At 36.4% G+C, this 24,046-nt stretch overlaps 2 protein-coding genes across 13 annotated transcripts in view; one reads left to right on the top strand and one right to left on the bottom strand.

Moving 5' to 3' along the window:
• Positions 1 to 24,046, bottom strand: part of LOC110462079 (cysteine--tRNA ligase, cytoplasmic-like) — a 231,496-nt gene that overhangs the window by 121,562 nt on the left and 85,888 nt on the right. The gene's annotated exons all lie outside the window — the stretch shown is intronic.
• Positions 1 to 24,046, top strand: part of LOC110462080 — a 169,306-nt gene that overhangs the window by 71,686 nt on the left and 73,574 nt on the right. Inside the window, exon 2 of the mRNA XM_021515902.1 lies at positions 19,464 to 19,550. Coding sequence (XP_021371577.1) covers positions 19,464 to 19,550 — 87 coding nt within the window. The remainder of the gene's footprint in view (positions 1 to 19,463; positions 19,551 to 24,046) is intronic.

Genomic DNA, 24,046 nt, shown 5'->3' with positions numbered 1-24,046 from the left:
CTTATTCATTAGAGGTCTGCAGCAAGCAGCGCCCATGTAACAATGATATATAGAGCCAGTCTAGTGTTTTCCCCTTGTGACTGTTTGTCGGTCCATTCGTCACCATCAGAGAACACATGCGTCGCTGACGGAACACATGCGACACTGACCCAACGTGGGATGTAAGGAGAGGCCGCACGGAGAAACCCCATGAAAACAGATTAGTACCGACACCAGTATTGACTCTTACGCTGCTACGACCAGCTCTATAGAATCACAAGACAATTGGAGACATGATAGAATCAACTGGCAGACAGTAAATGTCTTGTCACAGCAGTGAGAATAGATATGGATGGAATACATCATATCAAGTCATTTACATATCAAAGTGACATTTTTTATCGGAGGTAATTATAGAGATCAACATTAAAATGTATAGTCTGTGTTCTATGGACTGGCTGTCCCAATACATCTGAGGTTTCGCAGTGACTTTGCATTATACTATGTTGACGGGGAGACCAATTTGAGATGAAATCACCAGTGTGTCTGACAGTAAGACAGTAATGCGACAGACTGTTACAGTGTATGTTGGGCGGTTATTGATGGATTGTAACCCGACATTTACATCAGAAATTATACCATTATGTACGATACGATGAACTGCAGATATACATCTCCGATAGCTTTCGCAGACGTTTCCTGTGATTTTCTATTTCTGGAATGTACACTTTCCTGTGTTGTGCTTCTATCAGAAGCAATACCTACACTGAGGCAGCCAAGAGTTTTAACCAAATACAATGATCGGTCCTGATATGTCATATTCCAGATAAAAACATACAGAAGATCTACAAAAAGCTTTTACTGTTGGTGTACTGTGTAGTAATCTTATATTTTTTATTGCCTTTTAAGAAGAAATATGAATGTACGGAAAATTAACAGTGAGCAGTTACTCAGTATTAAGGGGTTGTCTCAAAAACTTAAAATAATTGGTTCTGAGACAACCTTAGTACGACACTATAGCTAACAAAATAAAACAGTCTGTAAATATAACAGCTTCTTATCAGGCAACCAACCCCTGTCCTGTTCTAGCTTTAGAATCAAGAAATGGGTTTGCTAAATTTTCATACAATGCAAATAAATTTGTTTACATGGTGCTGAACAATATTACAATAGAGATACCGGTCTGTGTCACCACTGTCCTCTCAAAACAATCCGTGAAGTTTTAAAATAAACAATAATAATAAAAACAAACACGAAATTTAAAAATCAAGAGTACTCTACAAAGTGAAATATTTTGAGACAACCCCCTAAAGCAAATGAAGGTTTTGAGACAACCCTTAACAATAAAAAAAGTCACACTTTTTCCTAGAAAACATCATTAGCTGGTAGGAACAGGTGCCATGGTGTCATATGGCAGGGGAATTAAATTCAGAATCTCTCCGCGTATAATACAGTCAAACATCATTGCCATTGAAACACCAGCTGAAAATACAGCAGACCAATACATATGTCACTTATTTACTATGAACAGCTCCATTAGTACAAAGAGCTACCAAATCTAACGTTAACCATATATTTATCTATTAAAACCCAACTAATGCCTCTAAACTGTACACCTGACAATAATGTACCAGTACATAAAAGTCGCATGATCCCGTACATGTTGCATAATAAAATGTTAAAAACAATCTACTGGTTTACGCTGCAAATATTAATGACACCATACAATGGTGAAACAACTACTGTTTAGCAGTTATATTTCGCGGAGGTTTTAATTACGCTATATTCACGCTTTCACTAATATCCCCAAATTCTAAACACCAGCAAAATTATCAAAAATGTTAACCACTTTTACGGACCTTATCACAACATGTTGAAAATACTTATAACCCAACGCTGATATGCAAGCTTAAATGAACTGGAATCAGATTATCACCGGGCAACTGGGCAGTCCATGTAAAAACAACACTTACATATAAGTGGCCACAACATATTTATGTGTAAAAGGTGATTAACTGATTACAGTTTACTCCTACAAAGCTTCATACACATTTGATTTTCTTTCGAGTGAAGTCAATGGCAGATGACGATGCTCGGATCATCAGTGTTTTCAAACTGTTTACCTGTATTTCCAGGTTTAACCCTTAAATGATTACACTAAAAATACTTTGCATATGACACATGGGATTCGTGTGCACAGCGAAATTTAACCCCCGCAAATATGAACTGAATACGAAGCCGCGAAATATTGATCCCGAAAATTTAAAGCACTATACAGTATGCTGTAGTGATCGGTTTCACCTTAGCTTGTATGTGCCCATGTCGGTGTCAATCTGTCACAGTTAGTGTGTATGTGTCCTCAATATGTAACCATTTTAATGTTTGTATGTACTTAACTCTGCAAACACATACAGATGTACGGTCGACACATGCAGATACTATATATTTGTAAAAGTGCCATAAATAAAGTCCCATTATTCCACTATCTTATAGAACATCACACAGTTTATTCTAACGCGAAAGGTAAAAGTAACACAGATGGTGTGCTTAAGTATAAATTCTTGATTTTACCGTGATTGAAATTTGAATACAGTTTACGTATAGTTTCCTATATTCAGTTATGTTTTAGTAATGCTGGCTTTGGGCAGCATTTAAAGTGATTTCATAAGAATATTTATTGGTATACACTGTATCTCTGATTTTGGAATGTTTGTCTAATTTTAGCCATCAGAATATTGTATCTACCATATAATCCATCAAGTACGTACAAACTTGATTAAAACAATAAAATTATGAAATAGATGTACCTCACTATTGTCATTAATATTGCCGATCTATTCCAATCGCATCAGAACTATCATCAAAACAATGCACTCATCAGTGAAGATTATCAAAATCAACTAAAATGAAACTGAACAGACTGTTCTTGTTATCCAAGTTCCCTGCTAGAGGATTAGTGGTAGCAGCGAAAATGCTCATAAATATAGAATATCTTTGACGTGTGCTGAGCATGTACATAACAAATCTAATTTGGCTTACAACAGCGAAATGAAACCAAGAGCTCCAAGATCTCCGAGAGTTAGCTTATCTATCAAAGTAATTGATACAATTTATAAAAACAATAACCACCAAACATTGATCAAATGGGATGACAAGGATAGAAACAAAAACTGGCTGTAATGAAATCAAATCAAGGTCAGGAAGATGCTTGAGAACACAAGGAGCTGTAGTAACAGAGACAAGATTACACGCGATGTGAAATCAAATCGACCACTGGTGTGGCTCCACTCCACCTCGCAAATGCTTCTTGCATATGTCATTTGGAAGGCAAACTTGACATGTCTAGTTTATCGGTACGGTAGCAACAGAAACAATTCAACAATGCAAAGAGGGAACTTAGGCTTGCTTGAGAACGATACACACAGACGCCTGTAAGGATGCTTGTTGTAATGGTCGACGTGCCAGAATCAAGCTGCTTACGTGTAGAAAACGCATGCCCATTAAAACATGGAGAGGTCTACTGATCTCATGTTCCCGTCTCAGTCAACAGCCAATTATAGGCTTCCGTTTTTTGGCAAATTTTCTCACTTAGATATGTAAAGTCTAATCAATAATCGGTATCAGTTCAAAGAATTCATTAACTGAGGCACGAAAATAACACTCATGTACCTGAGGCACGAACTTAACACTCATGTACCTGAGGCACGAACTTAACACTCATGTACCTGAGGCACGAAATAACACTCATGTACCTGAGGCACGAACTTAACACTCGTGTACCTGAGGAGAACTCCTGATTGTCCTACACAAAGGTTTACTATTATTGTGATGTAACCTGAGATTTCCGTAATTTCGGTACAAAATTTTGATGACAATCTACACAGTATTTTTAATGGCCAGGTAAAAATATTTTATACCTGTTGTATACTCGATAATGCTATCATAATGATTTAGCAGCAGAGTGATCTGGAGTTAATATTTATATCTGAATGGATATTGTAAAAGATGTACAGCACGTACCGTGGTACCGATATCGTAATTACATTTTTTGAGTTTGCGGTTCATTTGTTATATTTCTGCAAAAAGTGAACTATTCAGTGTAATTCTTGATGCTATTATTTCTTTTGTCTTCATCTTAACATTTAATGGGGTTTTTATCACTGCTATATGAAACATCCTTAATTTTGTACATTTAGTTGAAAACTATTACTGGGAAAGGCAAATTGACAAATCCATTGAAAAATAGACTGCGTTCTGTTATAGACAGCTGAATACAAAACTTTCGATGGAGAGAGGTGACATTTCGAATGATGTTATGAAACTCAAGATGGTAATAAGAATAAAACAAAGACACGAAATCCCCAACAAAATTGTCTCAGACCTTGGTTTACCGCTACAGATTCAAAGTTTTATTTGTAGCTAGCAGACTCGAGTGATACTTTGACTTTTCAATACTAATCAATTCTCTACTCCCCTGACTGTGTCATGACACCGAAATGACAGAATAAACCTAGGCTGGAGAAGACATGACGTGACGGTTCACGTCTTAAGAGAACTGAACAGCCATGATTACTTTACAACAATATCAGAAAAACGGCATCAGCATTGTATGCCGTCTGCTTCCTCACTTAACACAACTTATACTCACCGATTTACAGCTCTTATTTTATAAAAAACAATTTGATTGTCATTTAACATTATAAACCTGAAGTTGCTGACTGCATCAGGGATTTTCTTCCTGTATGTAAAATTAATTTACCCATATGGATTATTCTATTACATGTAACTATGGGGATTGATGACAAGCTTGAACACCTCTTCATACAAAAGGATCACCCATAAATTTTAGCTTTGAAATAACAAGCACCATGCCTACTATCTAAGCCCTGCACCCAGTATATAAGTCCTGTACACCCTATCTGAACGACAAGCCCAGGTTTACCCTGTACTCGCTATCGATTAACAAGCCCTGTACCTGCAACTAACCCCTACACTGTTATCTGTATGACAAACCCTGAATCTGTCATCTGTATGACATATCCTGTATCTGCTATCTGTATGATGACCCCTTTATCTGTTATCTGTATGAGGACCCCTGTATCTGTTATCTGTATGATGACCCCTTTATCTGTTATCTGTATGATGACCCCTGTATCTGTTATCTGTGTGAGGACCCCTGTATCTGTTATCTGTATGAGGACCCCTGTATCTGTTATCTGTATGATGACCCCTTTATCTGTTATCTGTATGAGGACCCCTGTATCTGTTATCTGTATGAGAACCCCTGTATCTGTTATCTGTATGAGAACCCCTGTATCTGTCATCTGTATGACATACCCTGTATCTGTTATCTGTATGAGAACCCCTGTATCTGTCATCTGTATGACATACCCTGTATCTGCTATCTGTATGAGAACCCCTGTTTCTGTTATCTGTATGATGACCCGTAACCACTGAGAGTATGCAGAGACAGTTTTGTGTACCGCACTGTATTATTTTTGACATTTATAACAGTGAAATCTACCATTGATCACTCAGGGAAATACATTCCACTTTGATACCCTTTAAAACCTAACAGTGCAATTTCAAACGAAATCTTGTCATGATCGTTTATTCTTTTACAAATTGATATGTGCTATATTGAAATTGTCTAGTACTGATAATGGGATTAAAAACCCATCTGTTCAATCAAATTTTACCACAGGTTTTGTCTGCAATCTCTGTAGCTAGGAGTAAGTAGTATTGAAGCATTGCAGTCTACAGTCTGAAAGTAGGTTTTTACATATAGACAATATGGCAGCACGCGGAACATCTATATGTTGCTAGACGATTACTGACCACTGGGTTAGGACACAAGGGACACTCATTACTACCAGCAGGACTACATGTGTGTAATCTAAGGGTTTCTGTGGACAGAGCTGACCGACAAAATGTTGGACAAAAAATATGTTTACAAGTTTTTGCATTTACAAGTATAGCTAGCTTATATCAATAACACCTTTCCTTATGCAGACTGAGGTCTAAGCAAAAAGACAGTCCTTATGAATTATTGAAACCTCAAAACACAATTCTACTGACTGCTTCCTGATAGAGACACCATATACACAACATTAGCTTGCCATATTACTCTGGTCTTGCACCAAAGGCACAAATACTGTAGTTTTAACTTTCGTTTTGGAAGGTGTTTATACCATGACTAATGGAGCCTTTGACAGGAAGACTCCGGTTTGGTTTGTGGCCATAAGTTTGTACATGTACCTAAATCAGCCCTGTTGCTGGCATGACTTCCCTTCAAAAGCTTGTATGCCAATTTCTAAAAGATAATTTTGGCGTCAAAGATTTTTTTCATCAAACACTAACTAATGCTATTCTTAAACTTCATACTCTTCAGAATATCAAAATTGGTCAGGATGTGACATAAAGGTCTTTCTAAAGACTAAAGAAACTCTTTCAGGGTTGTAGCCAACATCAGACTTTTTTCTCTCCCTATATATAATCATTCCATTACCTAATGGCCAAAATTTGTCAAAACTATGGAGTCGGTACCTAGTGGGTATGGTAACCAGAGGAGTTACTAGGTCTGGCCCTCACAGACACCATCCTGTACCTAGTCTAGTTAGCTTGTCCCACATACTATCCAATCAATTCTACCTCAGAAATACCGTCACGGAAACCGTAATGGACAGCAAAATCACCTCAATATCATTAATTACCATGACAGTGAAAACACAAATCAAAATATGTAAATCTCTGATTCAGAAAAAAATATGTAGGAAACAGGGAAGTAAAACGTGAATAAGATGTCTGGGCGTCGGTACTTAGACATGGGAGTACAGGAGGAAGAGCTAATGCACTCAACTGAATAATGTATGATCTGGCCACAGAAATTCTAATCCTAAGGAAAATCGAACAAGCATGAGGGGTGTTCCGTAATTGATTTCCCCTCCCTCCTCCCTTCCCATTCCCCTTACAATGACACTCTCCTCTCTTTCAAGGGCTCCTTTACATAGTGACCTCCGATACACTCTAATTTAAAAATCAAGCACTTGGTCGCAATAAGCTTGGCTGATGCCAACGCTCTGTTGGACTTTTGTGGTTTATATATATACTGGTACATGTTTAAGATGTTCCAGCCTAGTCGCATGGGTGGGTTTTTGTCATTATCTATGTACACTTGTGTCTGTGTAGAAGAAACTCTTGTGATATCACATGTTGTTTACGGGCGTCTGTCAAGAGTACGTGTGACCGAGATGTCAAGCTTGCCCTCATGAAGATGCCAATTTGCGCCTACATTGATCGGTATCAATACACATCCCTTTCTGTACTCTAATTAAGGATACACTATCTTCCCTTTTTAGTGCGAGGTTTTAATCAGGGTTTAATTTAAACTCTTTGTCCCTTTCTGGCGTTCCCTTGACAACACGTTTTATATTAATCGCTATATACCCTAGGTAATGAAGATAAAGTATGTTTGAAGTATATCAACAATTACAAAGGAGAGTTCCATGTCAGGGGACATTATTCCTGATATACACCCTCTTTGAGGAAAGGAAAACAAGTGACAATTAGGTATAGGAGTTGCCAATCTCCTATAGCTCTATCCCACTGGCTGGGTTGTTAGTCTTCATTAATTTTGAAACAATGTTTTTCTGCCTACAAGGGGTTTGGTGTTGGAAGCGAGATCCATTAATACTTGGGCAGCAGTCTAGACTGATATCTAGCACCAAGAACCATGTGTCCTGACTACTGGTTTAAAATCAGGGCTGTACAGTACTCAATCCTGGGGATTACACCAGAGAAATCTGACTATTAAAAAAAATAAAATAAGTAAAAACGTATGAACTTCCTGGCTTTGGATTGCTCCAGGTCTTCCGATTTCTATCAATATCACATCGGCAAGCACTCTAATTTAATCTCAGCTTCGGTAATTCAAGCATCTTTTTTAGGTAAAATCTTGTTGCCTGTTGTTCTATTCAATATATACTCCCTCAAACAAACAAGACAGAACCCTGCTGTAATTACCTACACACTGTCATACATCTGAAATGTATTCTCCTAATACAGTAAAACTCCATGTTCTACTAAATATAGGATCCTACATAACAGCTAGCCATGCTTCTAATGGTCAGTATTTACACAGTGGAACCGCTGGTTTATGAGGTCCTAATGACAGTGTAGATCGGTCTACACTAAATTTATGCAGCACTAAACCTGTTTCATGTCCCAGCTAATCAGGAGGACTTTTACGATCATGGGTTTATGTTCTACAATAAGTTTTTGTCTTGCTATATACGGAGTAGGTGTATGTGGATGTCCAGTTACTGCAGGCATTGACCATCGATGTCCTAGGCTACACTGTCCATCTACCTGGAGTTGATTAGAGGATATCAATAATGTAGTACGTTAGTCTGGTCCGGATGACGAGGTGTGATCGATGATTAAGGGCGGCCATTGGCCATTGTGTCTATCACTATGCTGATTAGGCCATGCGTACACGTGCCTAATCATCAGCCACGTGACTCCTCTACATCTCTTCCTGTCGTAATTACGGTAAATACTCTCAACTGAAATACATTATATGGCCTAAGATTTCAAATGACTATATATTTATTTTACAACATACTGAAGGAATCGTTTGAATGTTATATTTACTGACAAAAATATGTAGTAATCGTCCTTAAATACAGAGAATTTTTTGTTGGGATGAGCTATGGATGGATGGAATCCCTGAGGGCCTGTCAACCGTCTTCAGCAAGCATATGTGTATGTTGAGATGAGTCTCCAGGCGGCGTAATTTTTAACATATATACATATATATACAACAACAAAAAAGAGTAAAATTACATCAAACTGTAATCTTTGATCATTCTACTTCCCCTTAAACTTGCTCTTCCACTTCCTGTCCATCGGTTAAGAAACATGCAGTATGAATCATTCCCATATTGTATATTTACTAATAGAATAGCAACAAAGTTATTTGGTCAAGTATTATTCACATTAAAATGGCAGACGGGACACCAGGGAGTAATAATATACATTCGTGTTTGAAGCCATCGTGATTCAGGAAAGTTGTCCACCATAATAATTTTCTATCTTCACTGACCAATCATACCACAACAATCTAAAAGAAATGTAACTGTTATGGACGATTGCTAACATTTATTTCTGCTTCCCGCCCAAATATGCTCTTTGCACTTCCTGTAGATAGCCATTTCCATAGGTGTAAAATGCCTCGGAATGAATGAGGTTAATGAAAGCTAATGATAATTATCTGATTATTGGTCGGCACTACTGGTGGCTTGTAATGGGCCAGACCTAATCTCCAAGTCCGCTTCTTGGCAAGTAGTGGAGACATAACACCCGGTCTGGATAAGGCGCAGAAATATGAGCAATCTATACTGCATTGGGTAATTATATACATCTAATACAGCCAGACATCAGATTCCATATCCCACGACTTAATCCAGCTACAAACAACTGATTTGCCGCCTACAACATGAAGGATTAGCTCATAAATTTACTGCTGAATAGTACAGAAAATGTGGCATCAGCACCAACAGTAAATATCATTTTGAAAACCGACTTGATCAGCATTGGGGGGAAAAAAGGGACTCTTATATAATTATAGATATGATATGAATACTAATGAAACATGTAACATCACATTTATCCATTGTTTAACTCATTCACCCCTGAAATTTCATAATTAACTATTCCAACCTTTGAATTGGAAGAGTTCAAATGTGTCTTCAGGGGTGAATGAGTTAATTTTTAATTGTTGTCATATTTATGTCCAGTATATCCTGTAGTGAGAACTTCTATTTATAGCTTTATATGGTACTGTAAGTACTGTGGTAACTGTCCAATCCCTCGGCAGTCTTTACTTAACCCTTTCACACCTATGCAACTTTAGTAGACTCTCCCACACATTGATTTGGATGAGTCCATTATGGTCTACAGTGGTGGAAGGGTTAAGTACCCTACCCTACTATCATCAGTATAGACTCTGAGAATCAAGACAGCTCGATCAGCTTGTATAAAATCGGAGGAATCAGACGAACACTATACCAACTAATGGGAGCAACAAGCTTGGTTCAATATAAATACATAACTCACAACAGCCCAGGAAATTGAAATTAACTGTAGAGTGCTAAAAACCGTTCTACAACATCAAACAACACGTTTTATATATTGCAAATAAAATTCAAGGCCTTTTACAAATAGGATATTAAATATGAATATTTAATATTTTCTGGAACACGTATATAATCCTTGAATGAGGTAACAAATTCACGGCACGGGCAATGATCAATTGTCTGCAATCATTCTTCTGTTTATCAATGTTCTACCACACAAAACTCAAAGTTCGGTGGAAATGATAAATGTTTGAACCTTCAGTATCAACACAGTGGGAAATACAGGACGTCAGAAGGCCAAAGGTAGAATGCACTTGTAATCCCTCATTACTTTCACATTTTATGATAAAAAGGTGGGTCTGTGTTTTATATGTACATAAAACTGTGGTAGATATCCTGTATTGTCTGATTAGTCCTAATTACAACTCACTTTGATTTCGTTGCCCTATTGTAGCGAAAAAAACTAACTTCATTTCAAGTCTTAAGATCCCTAATTTGGAAGGAGACTCTCTATTTCAACCCTTATTTTCAACCCTTCAATTTGCTTTTTGCTCGAATTCAACAATTCACTGCTTAGGTCAGTTTAAACTACACTATATTATACTGTAATTTGTCAAAATATTCTTAATATTTTTAATACATTTCAACATTTTGTCACAGGGTTTCAACCCTTTGTTAGAATGTTCCAAGAATAGAACAAATACGGTAGATATCCATAAGTCTTGATAGACATGATTTATGTACATTTCTCGATTAATCTTCAATTATCTTACTGCGGACACTTCAGTGACAGCTGTTTCCTTAAACAAAATCTCCACAACATAATTGCTCAAAGATCTAGACGAGAGAGAAAAAAACACATGAACTCTGAGATTAAAATATTCAAAAGATCCATGATAAGGCAAAAGAATGAATATACATCAAACTAAATTACCTTAATTAATTGGACTTTAAAAGGTCCTCTGGACTATCAAATGAGAACAATTTCAATATACTTCACATTTTACAATTCTCAGAGTAACCTAATTAAATTATGTCTCTTTAAAGTGCAATTACTGAGCCACTACGAGAAAATTTCAATTAAGGTTCACGTCAAAGATGCAAAAAAAATCATGAAGCTTCAACAGATTTATGGGACGCTCAATAATAATTTATCAAACAATCTCCAACAGAAATCAGTCCTACATAAAGTGGGAAACATTTCAACAAATTATCCAATATTTGCTAAATTGTAACACATTGTCATTTTTTGAACGCAATAACTATTGGAAAATATTTTAAAACTTTTTTATTGGGTGTTTACGATGTTCAGTAATTAAGTCTCTTCCTGGTTATGTAATTCCATAAGTCGTATGGTAATATTAGTCCGTCATCTGGTGACAATCACATCTAGTCTACATACGACAGGTGTTAACGAACAGAACATCATTTTTTTCTTTATATGGATCATTATTAAAAACTGAAATTCTACTGAATACCATAGATAACTCGAGATTAAGAGATTTTACAGGACACCATAATTCAGGTTAAGAGAAATTATAGGACACCAGACTCTAGCTAGGTTAAGAGATTTTATAGAATACATTACTTCAGATCAAGAGATTTTATAGGACACCAGAATCTAGTTAGGTTAAGAGATTTTATAGAATACATTACTTCAGATCAAGAGATTTTATAGGACACCACACTCTAAGTTAAGAGATTTTATAGAATACATTACTTCAGATCAAGAGATTTTATAGGATAACCACTCTAAGTTAAGAGATTTTATAGAATACATTACTTCAGTTCAAGAGATTTTATCGGACACCACACTCCAGATTAAGAAGCTTTACAGATTTAGATAAGGATATTTTATAGAATACCATACTTCATATTAGGAGATTCTATAGAACAATGTACTTCGGATTAATCATTTAAGGATCCTACATCGTATCTTTGTCATTCGTTAATTGAGAAATATTAGGTCAAAATAATTATTAGCATCTTGTAGCTGCCTATATAAAGAATGATGAAATTCCGGTGTATGTTTATGGTGGTCCTCCAGGTCAATCCTATCTTTGTCATTTGTTAATTGGTAAATATTAGGTCAAGATGATTATTTATACTCGAAAAGTTGCACTGAAGCATCTTGTATAGCTGCCAGTATAAAGAATGACAGAAATTCCGGTGTATGTTTATGGTGGTTCTCCGGAATGATTTATGAATTAGGTAATGATGTTCTCTCTCAAGGCTGCCCCCCTCATCAAATTATGACATATTGCCGAACCACCACACTACTTTTAAATGATTGAATTATAATTTGATGTGAAACTTAGTTTTATTGATGGGTATCTTAGCCATCGTAATAATGATACAGCCCGACTTTAATCACCACCATACTGTTCTCTCCAGAACATTTTTCACCGTCCATGACTTCATGATGATGAGAATTGTTTGGAAGCCTTAAATTATTGAAGGTGCAATCTACCATATTGTTTAGTTTGATGACTGAGGGCTGTTCTGCCAGCCAGTGTAGGACAAGGCTACAGAGACCTAATTAGGCTCTATAACTCTGTGATTTAGGATGGAGCTTTTACAGTCTCTGGGGCTCTGAGCCAATGCTTTATAACTATTGGTATCTCCTCCACCCTTCATCATCAACCCGTGACTCGACTCATGACTCCGACACCTTGATTGTGACCACGCCCCCTCCACACAGTTGTCCTCCATTAGGAGGAAACCTTTGCTGTGGAGAGGTTAATGAAACCACACAGATTCCAGGACATCTAAAATGTATAGAAGTCCTCTCTATGAACTTGTTAAAAAAATAAAAAAAAATATTATTCATCAATATTTGAAGTCTGTTTCTTTTCAGTGGATAGTAAGAAATCAATTACAGATGCATAAACTAAGAAAAAACCTAAATATAGTAAATTGAATTTCTTCAATAATTTTCAATGGTATAGTATTTTTGAATATTTGTCCTGGAGAGCAGGGCCATACTAGAATACTCAGGGATCTGATTGGTATGTTATCAACATTAACCATTTTTCAAATTTAAATACCTTAAACACCTGAATACAGATTAACCTTTAAAACCTGAATACAGATTAACCTTTAACACCTGCATACAGATTAACCTGTAACACCTGAATACAGATTAACCTTTACCACCTGAATACAGATTAACCTTTAACCCCTGAATACAGATTAACCTTTAACCCCTGAATACAGATTAACTAAGTGATAGAGATTTCCAAGAAAGTATATAAACATATACATTAGCATACAACACTAGCGAATTCATATTCCAGCATTCAAATTCGGTGTTCTCACTTGTCAGTGTGTAAAGCTACATTAGCACACAAAATACTTCCATTGGAACTAGCTATTCGGATTGATAGGTCTCGCCTATGCCCGGCTTTGACCATCAATGCACATATCAGAGAAACTAATATAAACACAAAATCTTAATGTTGATGGAGATGCTGACAAAGTCAATGGACCATGAAAAAGGTAGGCTGCATCCAGCATTTGGGTTGAGATGTACTAATTAAGATGCATCCATGGTCCAAGTTTGGTTGGTCTAGCACTTATACTTTGAGTGAAACTAACTTCAATAAATGCAAAAACTTGATGTCGCCGCCATCGCCGGAAAAGTAACACCTATAGTCTTACTTCCACTTCGTGGCGACAAGACAAAAGCAATCTTTCTTTCAGAAAACAAATATATTCTTTGAAAAACAATTTCTCCTATAGCTAGCATTGTACATGCATTTAACTCATTCACCCCTGAAGACACATTTGAACTCTTCCAATTCCAAGGATGGAATAGTTCATTGAGAAATTTCAGGGGTGAATGAGTTAAAGCATTGTTCAAGGTGGTGATGCAAAACGTGCTACAATAAGAACACTATTGAATTTGTCACCTGTACAGCCATCACCTTGTAGAAATCCAGACAAGTCAACATATCTTTGAGAATTTGTGAGGAAAGAAAGGGTTTTTGAAAGGAGGTTTATCATAATGGTAGAGGTTAAGAAAGCCTTATATGTCTGACATTCTCCTTGAAGTCAAGGTCATGCTGGACCTAGATTACCCATCAGACCACCAGTATCTCAATTACTGGCTGCCATATTTCTGTTGCCACTGTAATTCCAGGTCATAAACTTGGTTACCGAAAGGCCACTTCAATTCTTTATTTCAGCACTTCAAGACTTTCGACTTTTTTAGTTTTCTTGCTAGAAAACAAAAACTAAATAGTTGAGAGAAGAAATTAATCTGACAGTTGACGATTCAAAATTACTAGACTGTGCTGGCGTTCCCCATAAACCTGCATTAAAGTGAAAACATAAAACTCACAGGGGCACTCCAGTACACAACCCCTCGAGACAAAGCGTGTCTGAATGTAGAGATGGGGAGGTGAACAGGAGACAGATCTCCACTTCTCTACAGTATAATATGTCCACTAGCACAATGTGTATACAAGCACTCGCTACTCTCTGACCATCATACAAACACTCGCTAATCTCTGACCATCATACAAACACTCGCTATTCTCTGACCATCATACAAACACTCGCTACTCTCTGACCATCATACAAGCACTCGCTACTCTCTGACCATCATACAAACACTAGCTCCTCTCTGACCATCATACAAACACTCGCTACTCTCTGACCATCATACAAGCACTTGCTCCTCTCTTGCCGTCATACAAACATTTGCTACTCTCTGTCGTCATACAAACACTCACCCCTCTCTGCCATCATACAAACACTCACCCCTCTCTGCCATCATACAAACACTTGCTCTTCTCTGCCGTCATAAAAACATGCTCTTTTCTGCCATCATACAAACACTTGCTCTTCTCTGCCGTCATACAAACACTTGCTCCTCTCTGACATCATACACACACTTCTCTGCCGTCATACAAACACTGGCTCCTCTTAACCGTCATAAGCATTCTCGAATTATCACAAGTGAGAACTGCCTATTTAACGGCCTATCTAGAGTCGATAGGTGTACTTTCCTGACACACGGTCATTATACCAATATCAACTTAAAATATATTGATGAATAAGAAAGTTAATGCATCGTCATTACCAAACTTGACTAAAGCTGATTATTTCCCCTCATTTAGACATCAGCTGTAATTGTAATGTTCGGGTGTTATTGATATTTATATACATGTAACACACTTATATTATAGCGAAATCTTTTTACAATATTTCAGTAAGAGAGAAACACAATTAAAGATGGAGAGGAACAATCGATCGACAAAATCCAAATTACTATACTGACAACAGATGTAACTAGTCATATTCTAGCGATTTTAGTGAGGCAGCTACGATGATAAAGTTGTACTGTTCAGGGAAACAGCAATTCTATTATCAGAATTTATGAATTAATGATGCTAATACTACTGTGTGTTAACTAAGAGAGAGGAGAAACAAGTTAAGATTGATGGCCACAAGGAAATGAAAAGTCGCAAGTTTTAAAAACAAATTGCATTTTAGATAACAATATTAAGAAAAATCTGCATGAAATCGATTAATAGTTTGTGTCTCAGTAGCAGTCTTTATAGGGGTAATGACATCAATATTATTGGACCTGTTTTTTATTTAATTCCTGTTAAAAATCGGAAGCCACAGTGTATCTCCATCATACAACGTCAACAATATGCTGTGCAGGCCGTAAAACAATTTGGTCACGCGTTAGGGTATCTAGCTGCTCCTCAAAAACGCATCAATTTTCTTATTATTAACGTTAAAGGAATGTTTAACAATTTGCTAACCTTTTGAGTTAATCAGGCATGACCATCAACTATAAAGATATAAAACTGACTCTGGTATCAGCCCGTGGAGATTCTATCACGATCTGTAAAGGCTGTCGGCCAATGACTGTCAAAATTGATTTGGATACATTTGTGTTTCAAGTCGTAAAAACGAAATATGTTTCCAAGCTCCTAAATTCAATAAGGTGTGAATAAAACATCCTTGAGACCCCCTGAACGTTTACCAGAAGAATCAAGATGCATCACCTCAGCTACACTTAGCCATTGTTTAACAGTAGTATGTCTACCAGAGCAAAGACATTAAAAGGCTGTGTATACTTAGCTTAAAGATTCAATACTGCAAATCTTTAAATTAAACTAATTAATTAAATGATTAAATTCAAAACTTAAAACTAAATCTACTCAAAATAATCGCCCGGAGACAAAAATTAGATTTTTTTTCTTTTCTATTTTTTGCATCAACATTACTCGGCCAATAAGACTTCAAACAACTAAGCCTAACAATTCTATCAAAATATGAAATAAACCATAAACAAATATTAAATATTTTATCCCATTTATGATATGTATATGAAACTAGCTGCCCTCCTTGAGTTTGCCAGCACTAATCCCAGTAGATGTCCATCCAGTAATATTCCGTATCTAGGGGATACCAGGTTTCCTATCCAATGAACCCTGTGATGCTAGGAAACCTATGGGAGCTTAGATAAAGCTGGCAGGGTATCCAGCAGTGACCATCAGGAGACATGTGATTTAATTATGGGTAGATATTAACAGTAGCCAGGGACCATCATCCCCCCCTGAGAGGTAGGCTGGACCCTCCTCTGTGCGGCTTACTACAAGAAACATATGATAAGTGTCTTCATTTTGTACCAGTAAATAACCCAGAGGAGGTTTTCTTTCTGACAATTGGTTTTATCCTATCTACTGGGGATAGGCTGCACTTGCATTTGGCAGTTTTGTCTCAGATTGACTCATATTTGTTTTGAGCATTATCCAGAGGTAGCGAGGGTCAAATGCAGATTAATTTGACCAATCAAATTTCAGCACACCATTTAGTCCATTTAATATGCACAGACATTGGTCCCTTGGTATATAATTTCCCCAATATCATCTTCTGTCCTGGACGGCTGACATTGCCCTGCAGGCTAGGTCAAGTTCAGGATGATTTGATTTCCTTTACCGACTCTCATCATGTGACCACAGGTCCCTACGCCCCTTTCTCCTTGAAATGAAGGGTCATTACCATGGAGATTCTCTCATGTGTAAAATAATCAAAGACATTCTGTTGTGTGGACAGTATCATCATGCACATGTTTCATTGTCAGCCATATTGTTTTTTTATTCCACAATTTCCGTTTGATTGCGGCAAACAGCTGGACTCGGTTATTAACAAATCATTAAACTTTAATAATTCTTCTGATTTATCATTTCACATTTAACAAATTGATTCATAGTGGCAACATCACAGTTGTCTTGTGAGCTTCAGGAACTAGTCCTGTCTGGGCTATAAAATACCACAATTTTATGTTGCACAATCAATGGCACAGTTTTGTGCTCAAGTGTGATAAATCCCCAAAGCTGATTTAGGAATGAATCTAGAGTGGGTTTTTTAAATAGTCTTCACAATTCCATAGATCAAAGAAGTTACGGAATCTGTCTCACACAAATAAGTATAGTTGATACTGATGTTTTACTCGTGCAGAGTGTCTGCAGGCACAGATGAAATGATATTTCCACAGCCTTTCCTGTATTATCGGTAAAGGGAATCCCACACAAGGGTCATTTTGTGACAATCTTATTGACTGCTGAGTGACAATCTCATTGACAGCTGAAGTAACCATCATAATTATGCAGCAAAATCATAAAAAAAAATGTTCTTAAAATGAAACATTGTTTTTGTTTACCTATGATAAGTAAAATGTGATAATAAATATCCATTCTGACAACATAATGTCAGTAACACCATGTGCGTTTTTAAAATATACACCATGGGTGATAAGTTATACACCATTGGCGAAAAAATTGAAAAATGGTTATAAATGGGAGAGAATATACCATAATATATTTACCATTTTTGACAAGTTTTCATCAATGAATCTTATCATAAACAATAAGAGAAATTAAATATATGACCATGCTGTAAAAAGACAAATAACAAAACCATTCAATAATAAAATGGTCTAGTTTCCAAACAGCACAATTTCCATAGCAATACTCTGTTACCATGACAGCACATGTCTATATTATGCTGACATAATTATATTGATATAAAAATGTTTGGATACATCTGTATGATATACTAAATGGTGTCACAGTAAATTGTCACAAGATCGTAGAAAAGCTTCCGAGGAGGCATGAATAGTGTTCAATGGAGGTAACAGGTGACACTTACAGACGGTTGTCCTGATCGTAAAACACAACATAATCAACCTTTTCACATGCAAGGATAATAAAGTTCATCTACTCTAATGGATGAAGCAACAGAAAACGCGGATTATAATGAGTACAAACAATTTAAATTACTTGAAAGTGTTGTTGCGTGATCCAAATGATACATAATTCCTGCCAGCAAGAAAAAATGTTTACATTAGGAGAAAAAAAATCTCGCCAAAATTACACAAAATCGTCAGCTTCTCAATAATACTGCACAGATAATTATTCATAGAAAATTGCTTAAAAGCCTCATTATCAGTGATGTATGGGCTATTTGTATGAAATTTACATATGAATTTTTAAAGAACATTTTATTTTTGGCATAATTGATTATGGATTATCCAGGTAAGCGTGGACTTATCAGACAATTAGGACAGGAAACAGGTATAACTAGGGTCTCACCAAACATTGCTATTGATTGATCACTGCAGGTGTGACTTATGACACGGAAATCTATTACGTAAAATGACGCCATTGATTAGAACACAATACGCACCAAGCATATTAAAACAGACTCGCACAAAAAGGTTTATGTGTATCTGATAGGGACAGCAATGTTGTCAATACTACACACAAGTAAGAAATACTACACACTTAATTGCACACTGTAACCTTTATACTACACAACATGTGGCTCCCAATGACAACATGAATTTATGACAAAAGTAAACTGGTTGTCACAATGTATCGGCAAACAGGTTTATCGCAATACACGGGTATATCGTATTGTACCACAATACAGAGATGAAATATTGCAGTATCGCAATATTTTTCAAAAGCATATTTTTATGTATCTGCTTGGGGTTTTAACTTTGCAAATTACTACAATTTCTAACAGATATACCAAGAAGCGTAACACATGGTTAAGTTTAATTACATAATGTCAACAACTTATTATAAAATTGAGCACATCCTTCCTGTGACATAATATATCGGGATACGTATAGCAATATATTCATTCTGTATTGCAATATATCGTGATACACTCTTGGCGTATTATATGACACCCCTAGTTTTTATAACATCTGGTGCTTGACTAATAAAAAACCTTACGTTTTTCATTTTCTTTACCAAATTTCATTAGAAGTTAATCTAGAACTATAGACTTATAATTGTTACATTTTATGTGTTTCAGTACGCTACAGACAATGGGAGAAACTCCCACGGACATCACACGATGCAGAGAGACAGGGCTACATCCGACAGAATGATATATGTAAAAGTGAGTACCTATAACCCAGAAATAAAACCGTTAAACAAATGCCTTGTCAATCATTTTTTTTAAACAATCATTCGGTAATTATGTATTTTAGGACTGGATTTTGAAAGAGTTGTGTTATATAGATTGATGACCAGTTCAGCTGTCAGATCTATATATATAGGTCTGCCGATAGGCCGGTTGAGCTGTGCTGGGGTTAGATCACAGGATTATATATATTTATATACATATAGGTCCACTGATAGGCCAGTTGAGCTGTGCTGGTGACTAAAATCACAGATTTAGATCCACTGGTTCATCATTCCAGCTGTTTGAAACTTTGTGGCAGATCATAATTGAAGCACCTTCATTGATAAATAAATCATCTATCACCTCACATCTTATACTGAAATAAGTATTTGGGTATTTTGCTGCTCCCTCTAAAATCCACATACAGTGGAAGTTCAAGTGACATGTTGCCTAGGCCAATGGGAACTCCCAAGTACGAGCAGACGGCATAGCTGCACGCTATATTAGTGTTAGATCAATGGAAATTGCGAATGGCATCTTTTAGAGCAAATTACAAATTAAATTTAAAATGTATGACAGGAAAGAGGATTTTTTGTGTGTATGATCAGATGTTTGATTGTTTTCAGATTGTAGCATGTTTAACTTCGCAGAAGTCTTCTGGAAGACAATGACTACAAAATTGATAGAAAAATAAAAACATCTTCCCTTTAAATGAGCTTTCAATGCAGATTTTAAAGGGCTTTGATATTTTGGACTGCAAGAGTACAGATGATCTAGTATTTGATGAGTTGTCTCCCTTTGAAAAGCAATTTGCCAACAACAATTAAGTTTAAATGAGCTGTAATTGCCCTTTATTTTCTTTCTAAGAAAGTGCAATATTTTAAAACTCTCATTACATTCATATTTCAAGAATGCCCTTCCCTTAGAAAATTCTGAACAAAATGAACAAAATTTCTACAAATTGTGTCAGTTACATGTGTCTAGATTAAGGGGGTGAGAATCTGATTTGAAAAGATAATTCAATACACTCTATGTACAGTTTGAAGTACAATGTTGGCTTATTTTATAGTAAAACATATATTAACTCATTCACCCCTGAAATTTCATAATGAACTATTCCAACCTTTGAATTGGAAGAGTTCAAATGTGTCCTAGGGGGTGAATGAGTTAAAGATATGTGCTTATGTGTCTGTTAATTCCTTGACTGCTTGACAGCTTCACCTACTATACGGAGAAGTACAACCAATATGTCCCATGTTAATCCTCAGCAACCTTTTTGACTCGGAACGCAGTACGTTACTCTATGTAAAGTTACTTAAATATGAGGTTATGATCTAGATAGATAGTGTTCCACATGAGTATATACCTTATACTTAAAAAACTGCTGACATTAATATTAATCTAGATTATACAAACCTCACATGAACATTTACCGTAAGTTTTTATAAGTTTACAGCTTGTATCAGTACATTCAAATACAAAACATGAAGCTTACTTATAGCCTTATAAAGGTTATATACACTGCCATCCATCTATCGGGTTCGTCCCTGTGAACATATACCATCAATCTTACTCTAAACCTATACTATACTTTCCTCATCCCCCACTCCTGTGTGGAATACCGAGTCTATAACTACAACTAGAAATCACTTTACATACAGTGATAGATGATCAGGATTCTAGCTCATCCATTTGTTATACAAAAACACCATGTATAAAAGACAGACAGACCATCCAGCTTTTCAGTTCAAATATTTGTGTAGTTTGGAATCAATGCTGTAAATCAGCAAGCCTGACTGAAAAGTTTGGCTCTGTTGTATTGGGGCCAAATTGAGCCACTTTAGGACCAAGCCATATGACTGTAGCCAAATGGAGGCTATTTCAGCATCGCTGTTGACGAGATACTCGCGATCAATTCTCACACGTTTCCTTTTAGTATCACCCACAACACAGCAGACATCATCTCATAAGAAATGGTCGCTACATGAAAATGTTTAACTGGGAAATTGAATCAAACGTGATCTCTATTGACTTGCGATGGTGTGGACCGATGCTGCAGGGGATGGTTGTTGGTCAGAACTGGCTGGTTGCTGGTCAAATCGGTCAGATCAAGAACCCTTTATCAGTTGGTGATTGGCCAGAGTGGTCAAGCACCTATGTTGACAGGTCTTTGATGCCTAAGTTACGTACCTATTTATATGAGGTAGGGCTTCGGCACACTGAGGAGTCAGTATTTACACTATCGACAATCACGATCCTCACACAGGAGACACCCATCTACACTGGGGGACACCCAGACATCTTATCCCTATATCATTCATCAATCTATGACCATCAACCTTGTCTGTTGTCTTCCTAATCAGACTAGCAAGAAAACTAAAAAAATCTGCCCATTGATGACTAGTCTTTTATACCCAACAACACTACCACATGCTACTTAAGTAGTCGATAGAACCAGAATTATCTCTAAATGTTAGCCTTTATATATTTCATACTGCTTTTCCAGATGACAACAAATATTTTATTAACATATTTTAAAAAAATCACAAGATTTAATAGTTCATTTTAAGATAGCCTTTTTTCTAAGGTTAACAAGATGATTTCTTATCATCATTCATTATAGCTAGTGTGGCTATTTGGCATATACAATTATTTAGGGTATACAATTACATTAATTTCTGTTTAATAAAAATCAGCAGTGAAACTCAGATTTAGGTTTAGCTGAATGATTTTAATTGTACACCATCAGGGAAGAACTTAAATGAACACATTTTGAAAATAAGGTAATGCTCTAGGCAAAGTAAGGTGTGCTGTAGGCAAAGTAAGGTGTGCTGTAGGCAAAGTCAGGTGTGCTGAAGGTAAAATAAGGTATGCTGTAGGTAAAATAAGGTATGATGTAGGTAAAATAAGGTATGCTCTAGGCAAAGTAAGGTGTGCTGCAGGCAAAGTTAGGTGTGTTGAAGGTAAAATAAGTTATGCTGTAGGTAAAATAAGGTTTGCTGTAGATAAAATGAGGTTTGCTGTAGGTAAAATAAGGTATGATGTAGGTAAAATAAGGTATGCTCTAGGCAAAATAAGGTATGCTCTAGGCAAAGTAAGGTGTGCTGCAGGCAAAGTTAGGTGTGTTGAAGGTAAAATAAGGTATGCTGTAGGTAAAATAAGGTATGATGTAGGTAAAATAAGGTATGCTGTAGGTAAAATAAGGTTTGCTGTAGGTAAAATAAGGTTTGCTGTAGATAAAATGAGGTTTGCTGTAGGTAAAATAAGGTATGATGTAGGTAAAATAAGGTATGCTGTAGGTAAAATAAGGTATGCTGTAGGTAATATAAGGTATGATGTATGTAAAATAAGGAATGATGCAGGTAAAATAAGGTTTGCTGTAGGTAAAATAAGGTATGCTGTAGGTAAAATAAGGTATGCTGTAGGTAAAATAAGGTTTGCTGTAGGTAAAATAAGGTTTGCTGTAGGTAAAACAAGGTATGCTATAGGTTAAATAAGGTATGCTGTAGGTAAAATAAGGTTTGGTGTAGATAAAATGAGGTTTGCTGTAGGTAAAATAAGGTATGATGAAGGCAAAATAAGGTATGCTGTAGGTAATCTAAGGTATGATGTATGTAAAATAAGGAATGGTGCAGGTAAAATAAGGTTTGCTGTAGGTAAAACAAGGTATGCTATAGGTTAAATAAGGTATGCTGTAGGTAAAATAAGGTATGCTGTAGGTAAAATAAGGTGTGATGTAGGTAAAATAAGGTGTGCTGTAGGCAGGTAGCAACTATAGACAAACTACACTAGGAAATACAACATGTTGTATAATATTGACGTCTCACATATGTTGTTTTATTTAGTAAAGGGCAAATGACTAGCAGGCTGCAGTCAATTATCTGAAAATGTACACAACAAATTTAATACGTCGTTGCTCCTGTGTGCGCCATCATTAGGTTGCCTCCAGATTCTTTGCATCCAGTCTTCGTCGCTATGGTAATTTCTTTGAATATGAGTTTAGATGCTAGGGTTAATCATTTAAGCCCCAAGACAATACCTATAATACAGGGCAATTTTGTTATGACAGTATTGGATCAATGAGTGATGCGAGTGCATGGATCAGTTTTCATACTGCAGGGTATATCTGTATGTTTATATAGACATTAACAAGAACTAGTGGCCACAGGAAATACGCCCAGGTATCGGAATATGGCTAATGTCAAAAAAAAAAATGTCAGACGCAATCAGCGTTACCTGGTAACCATGAAGGAGACAGCAGATTGTCAGGCTACTCCAAGGTAAATTGGAATAGCCTCATAAAGAATTTACAAGGATGGTACATTAAGGGCATGATCAACTGAGAAAGTCTCAATAAAGTCTGTTAAATGAGTACATGGTTGTTATATAAATTATAAACCATGGTTGAGTCAGGAACAGACAATATCCAATCTATTGTGTCCTAGCCGTACGACTCACTGAACCACAGTCGGTAGCCCCAGGTCTACATC

Source organism: Mizuhopecten yessoensis, unplaced genomic scaffold, assembly GCF_002113885.1.
Source record: "Mizuhopecten yessoensis strain PY_sf001 unplaced genomic scaffold, ASM211388v2 scaffold10745, whole genome shotgun sequence".
NCBI lineage: Eukaryota > Metazoa > Mollusca > Bivalvia > Pectinida > Pectinidae > Mizuhopecten > Mizuhopecten yessoensis.
This window is presented reverse-complemented; position numbering and strand designations above follow the sequence as displayed.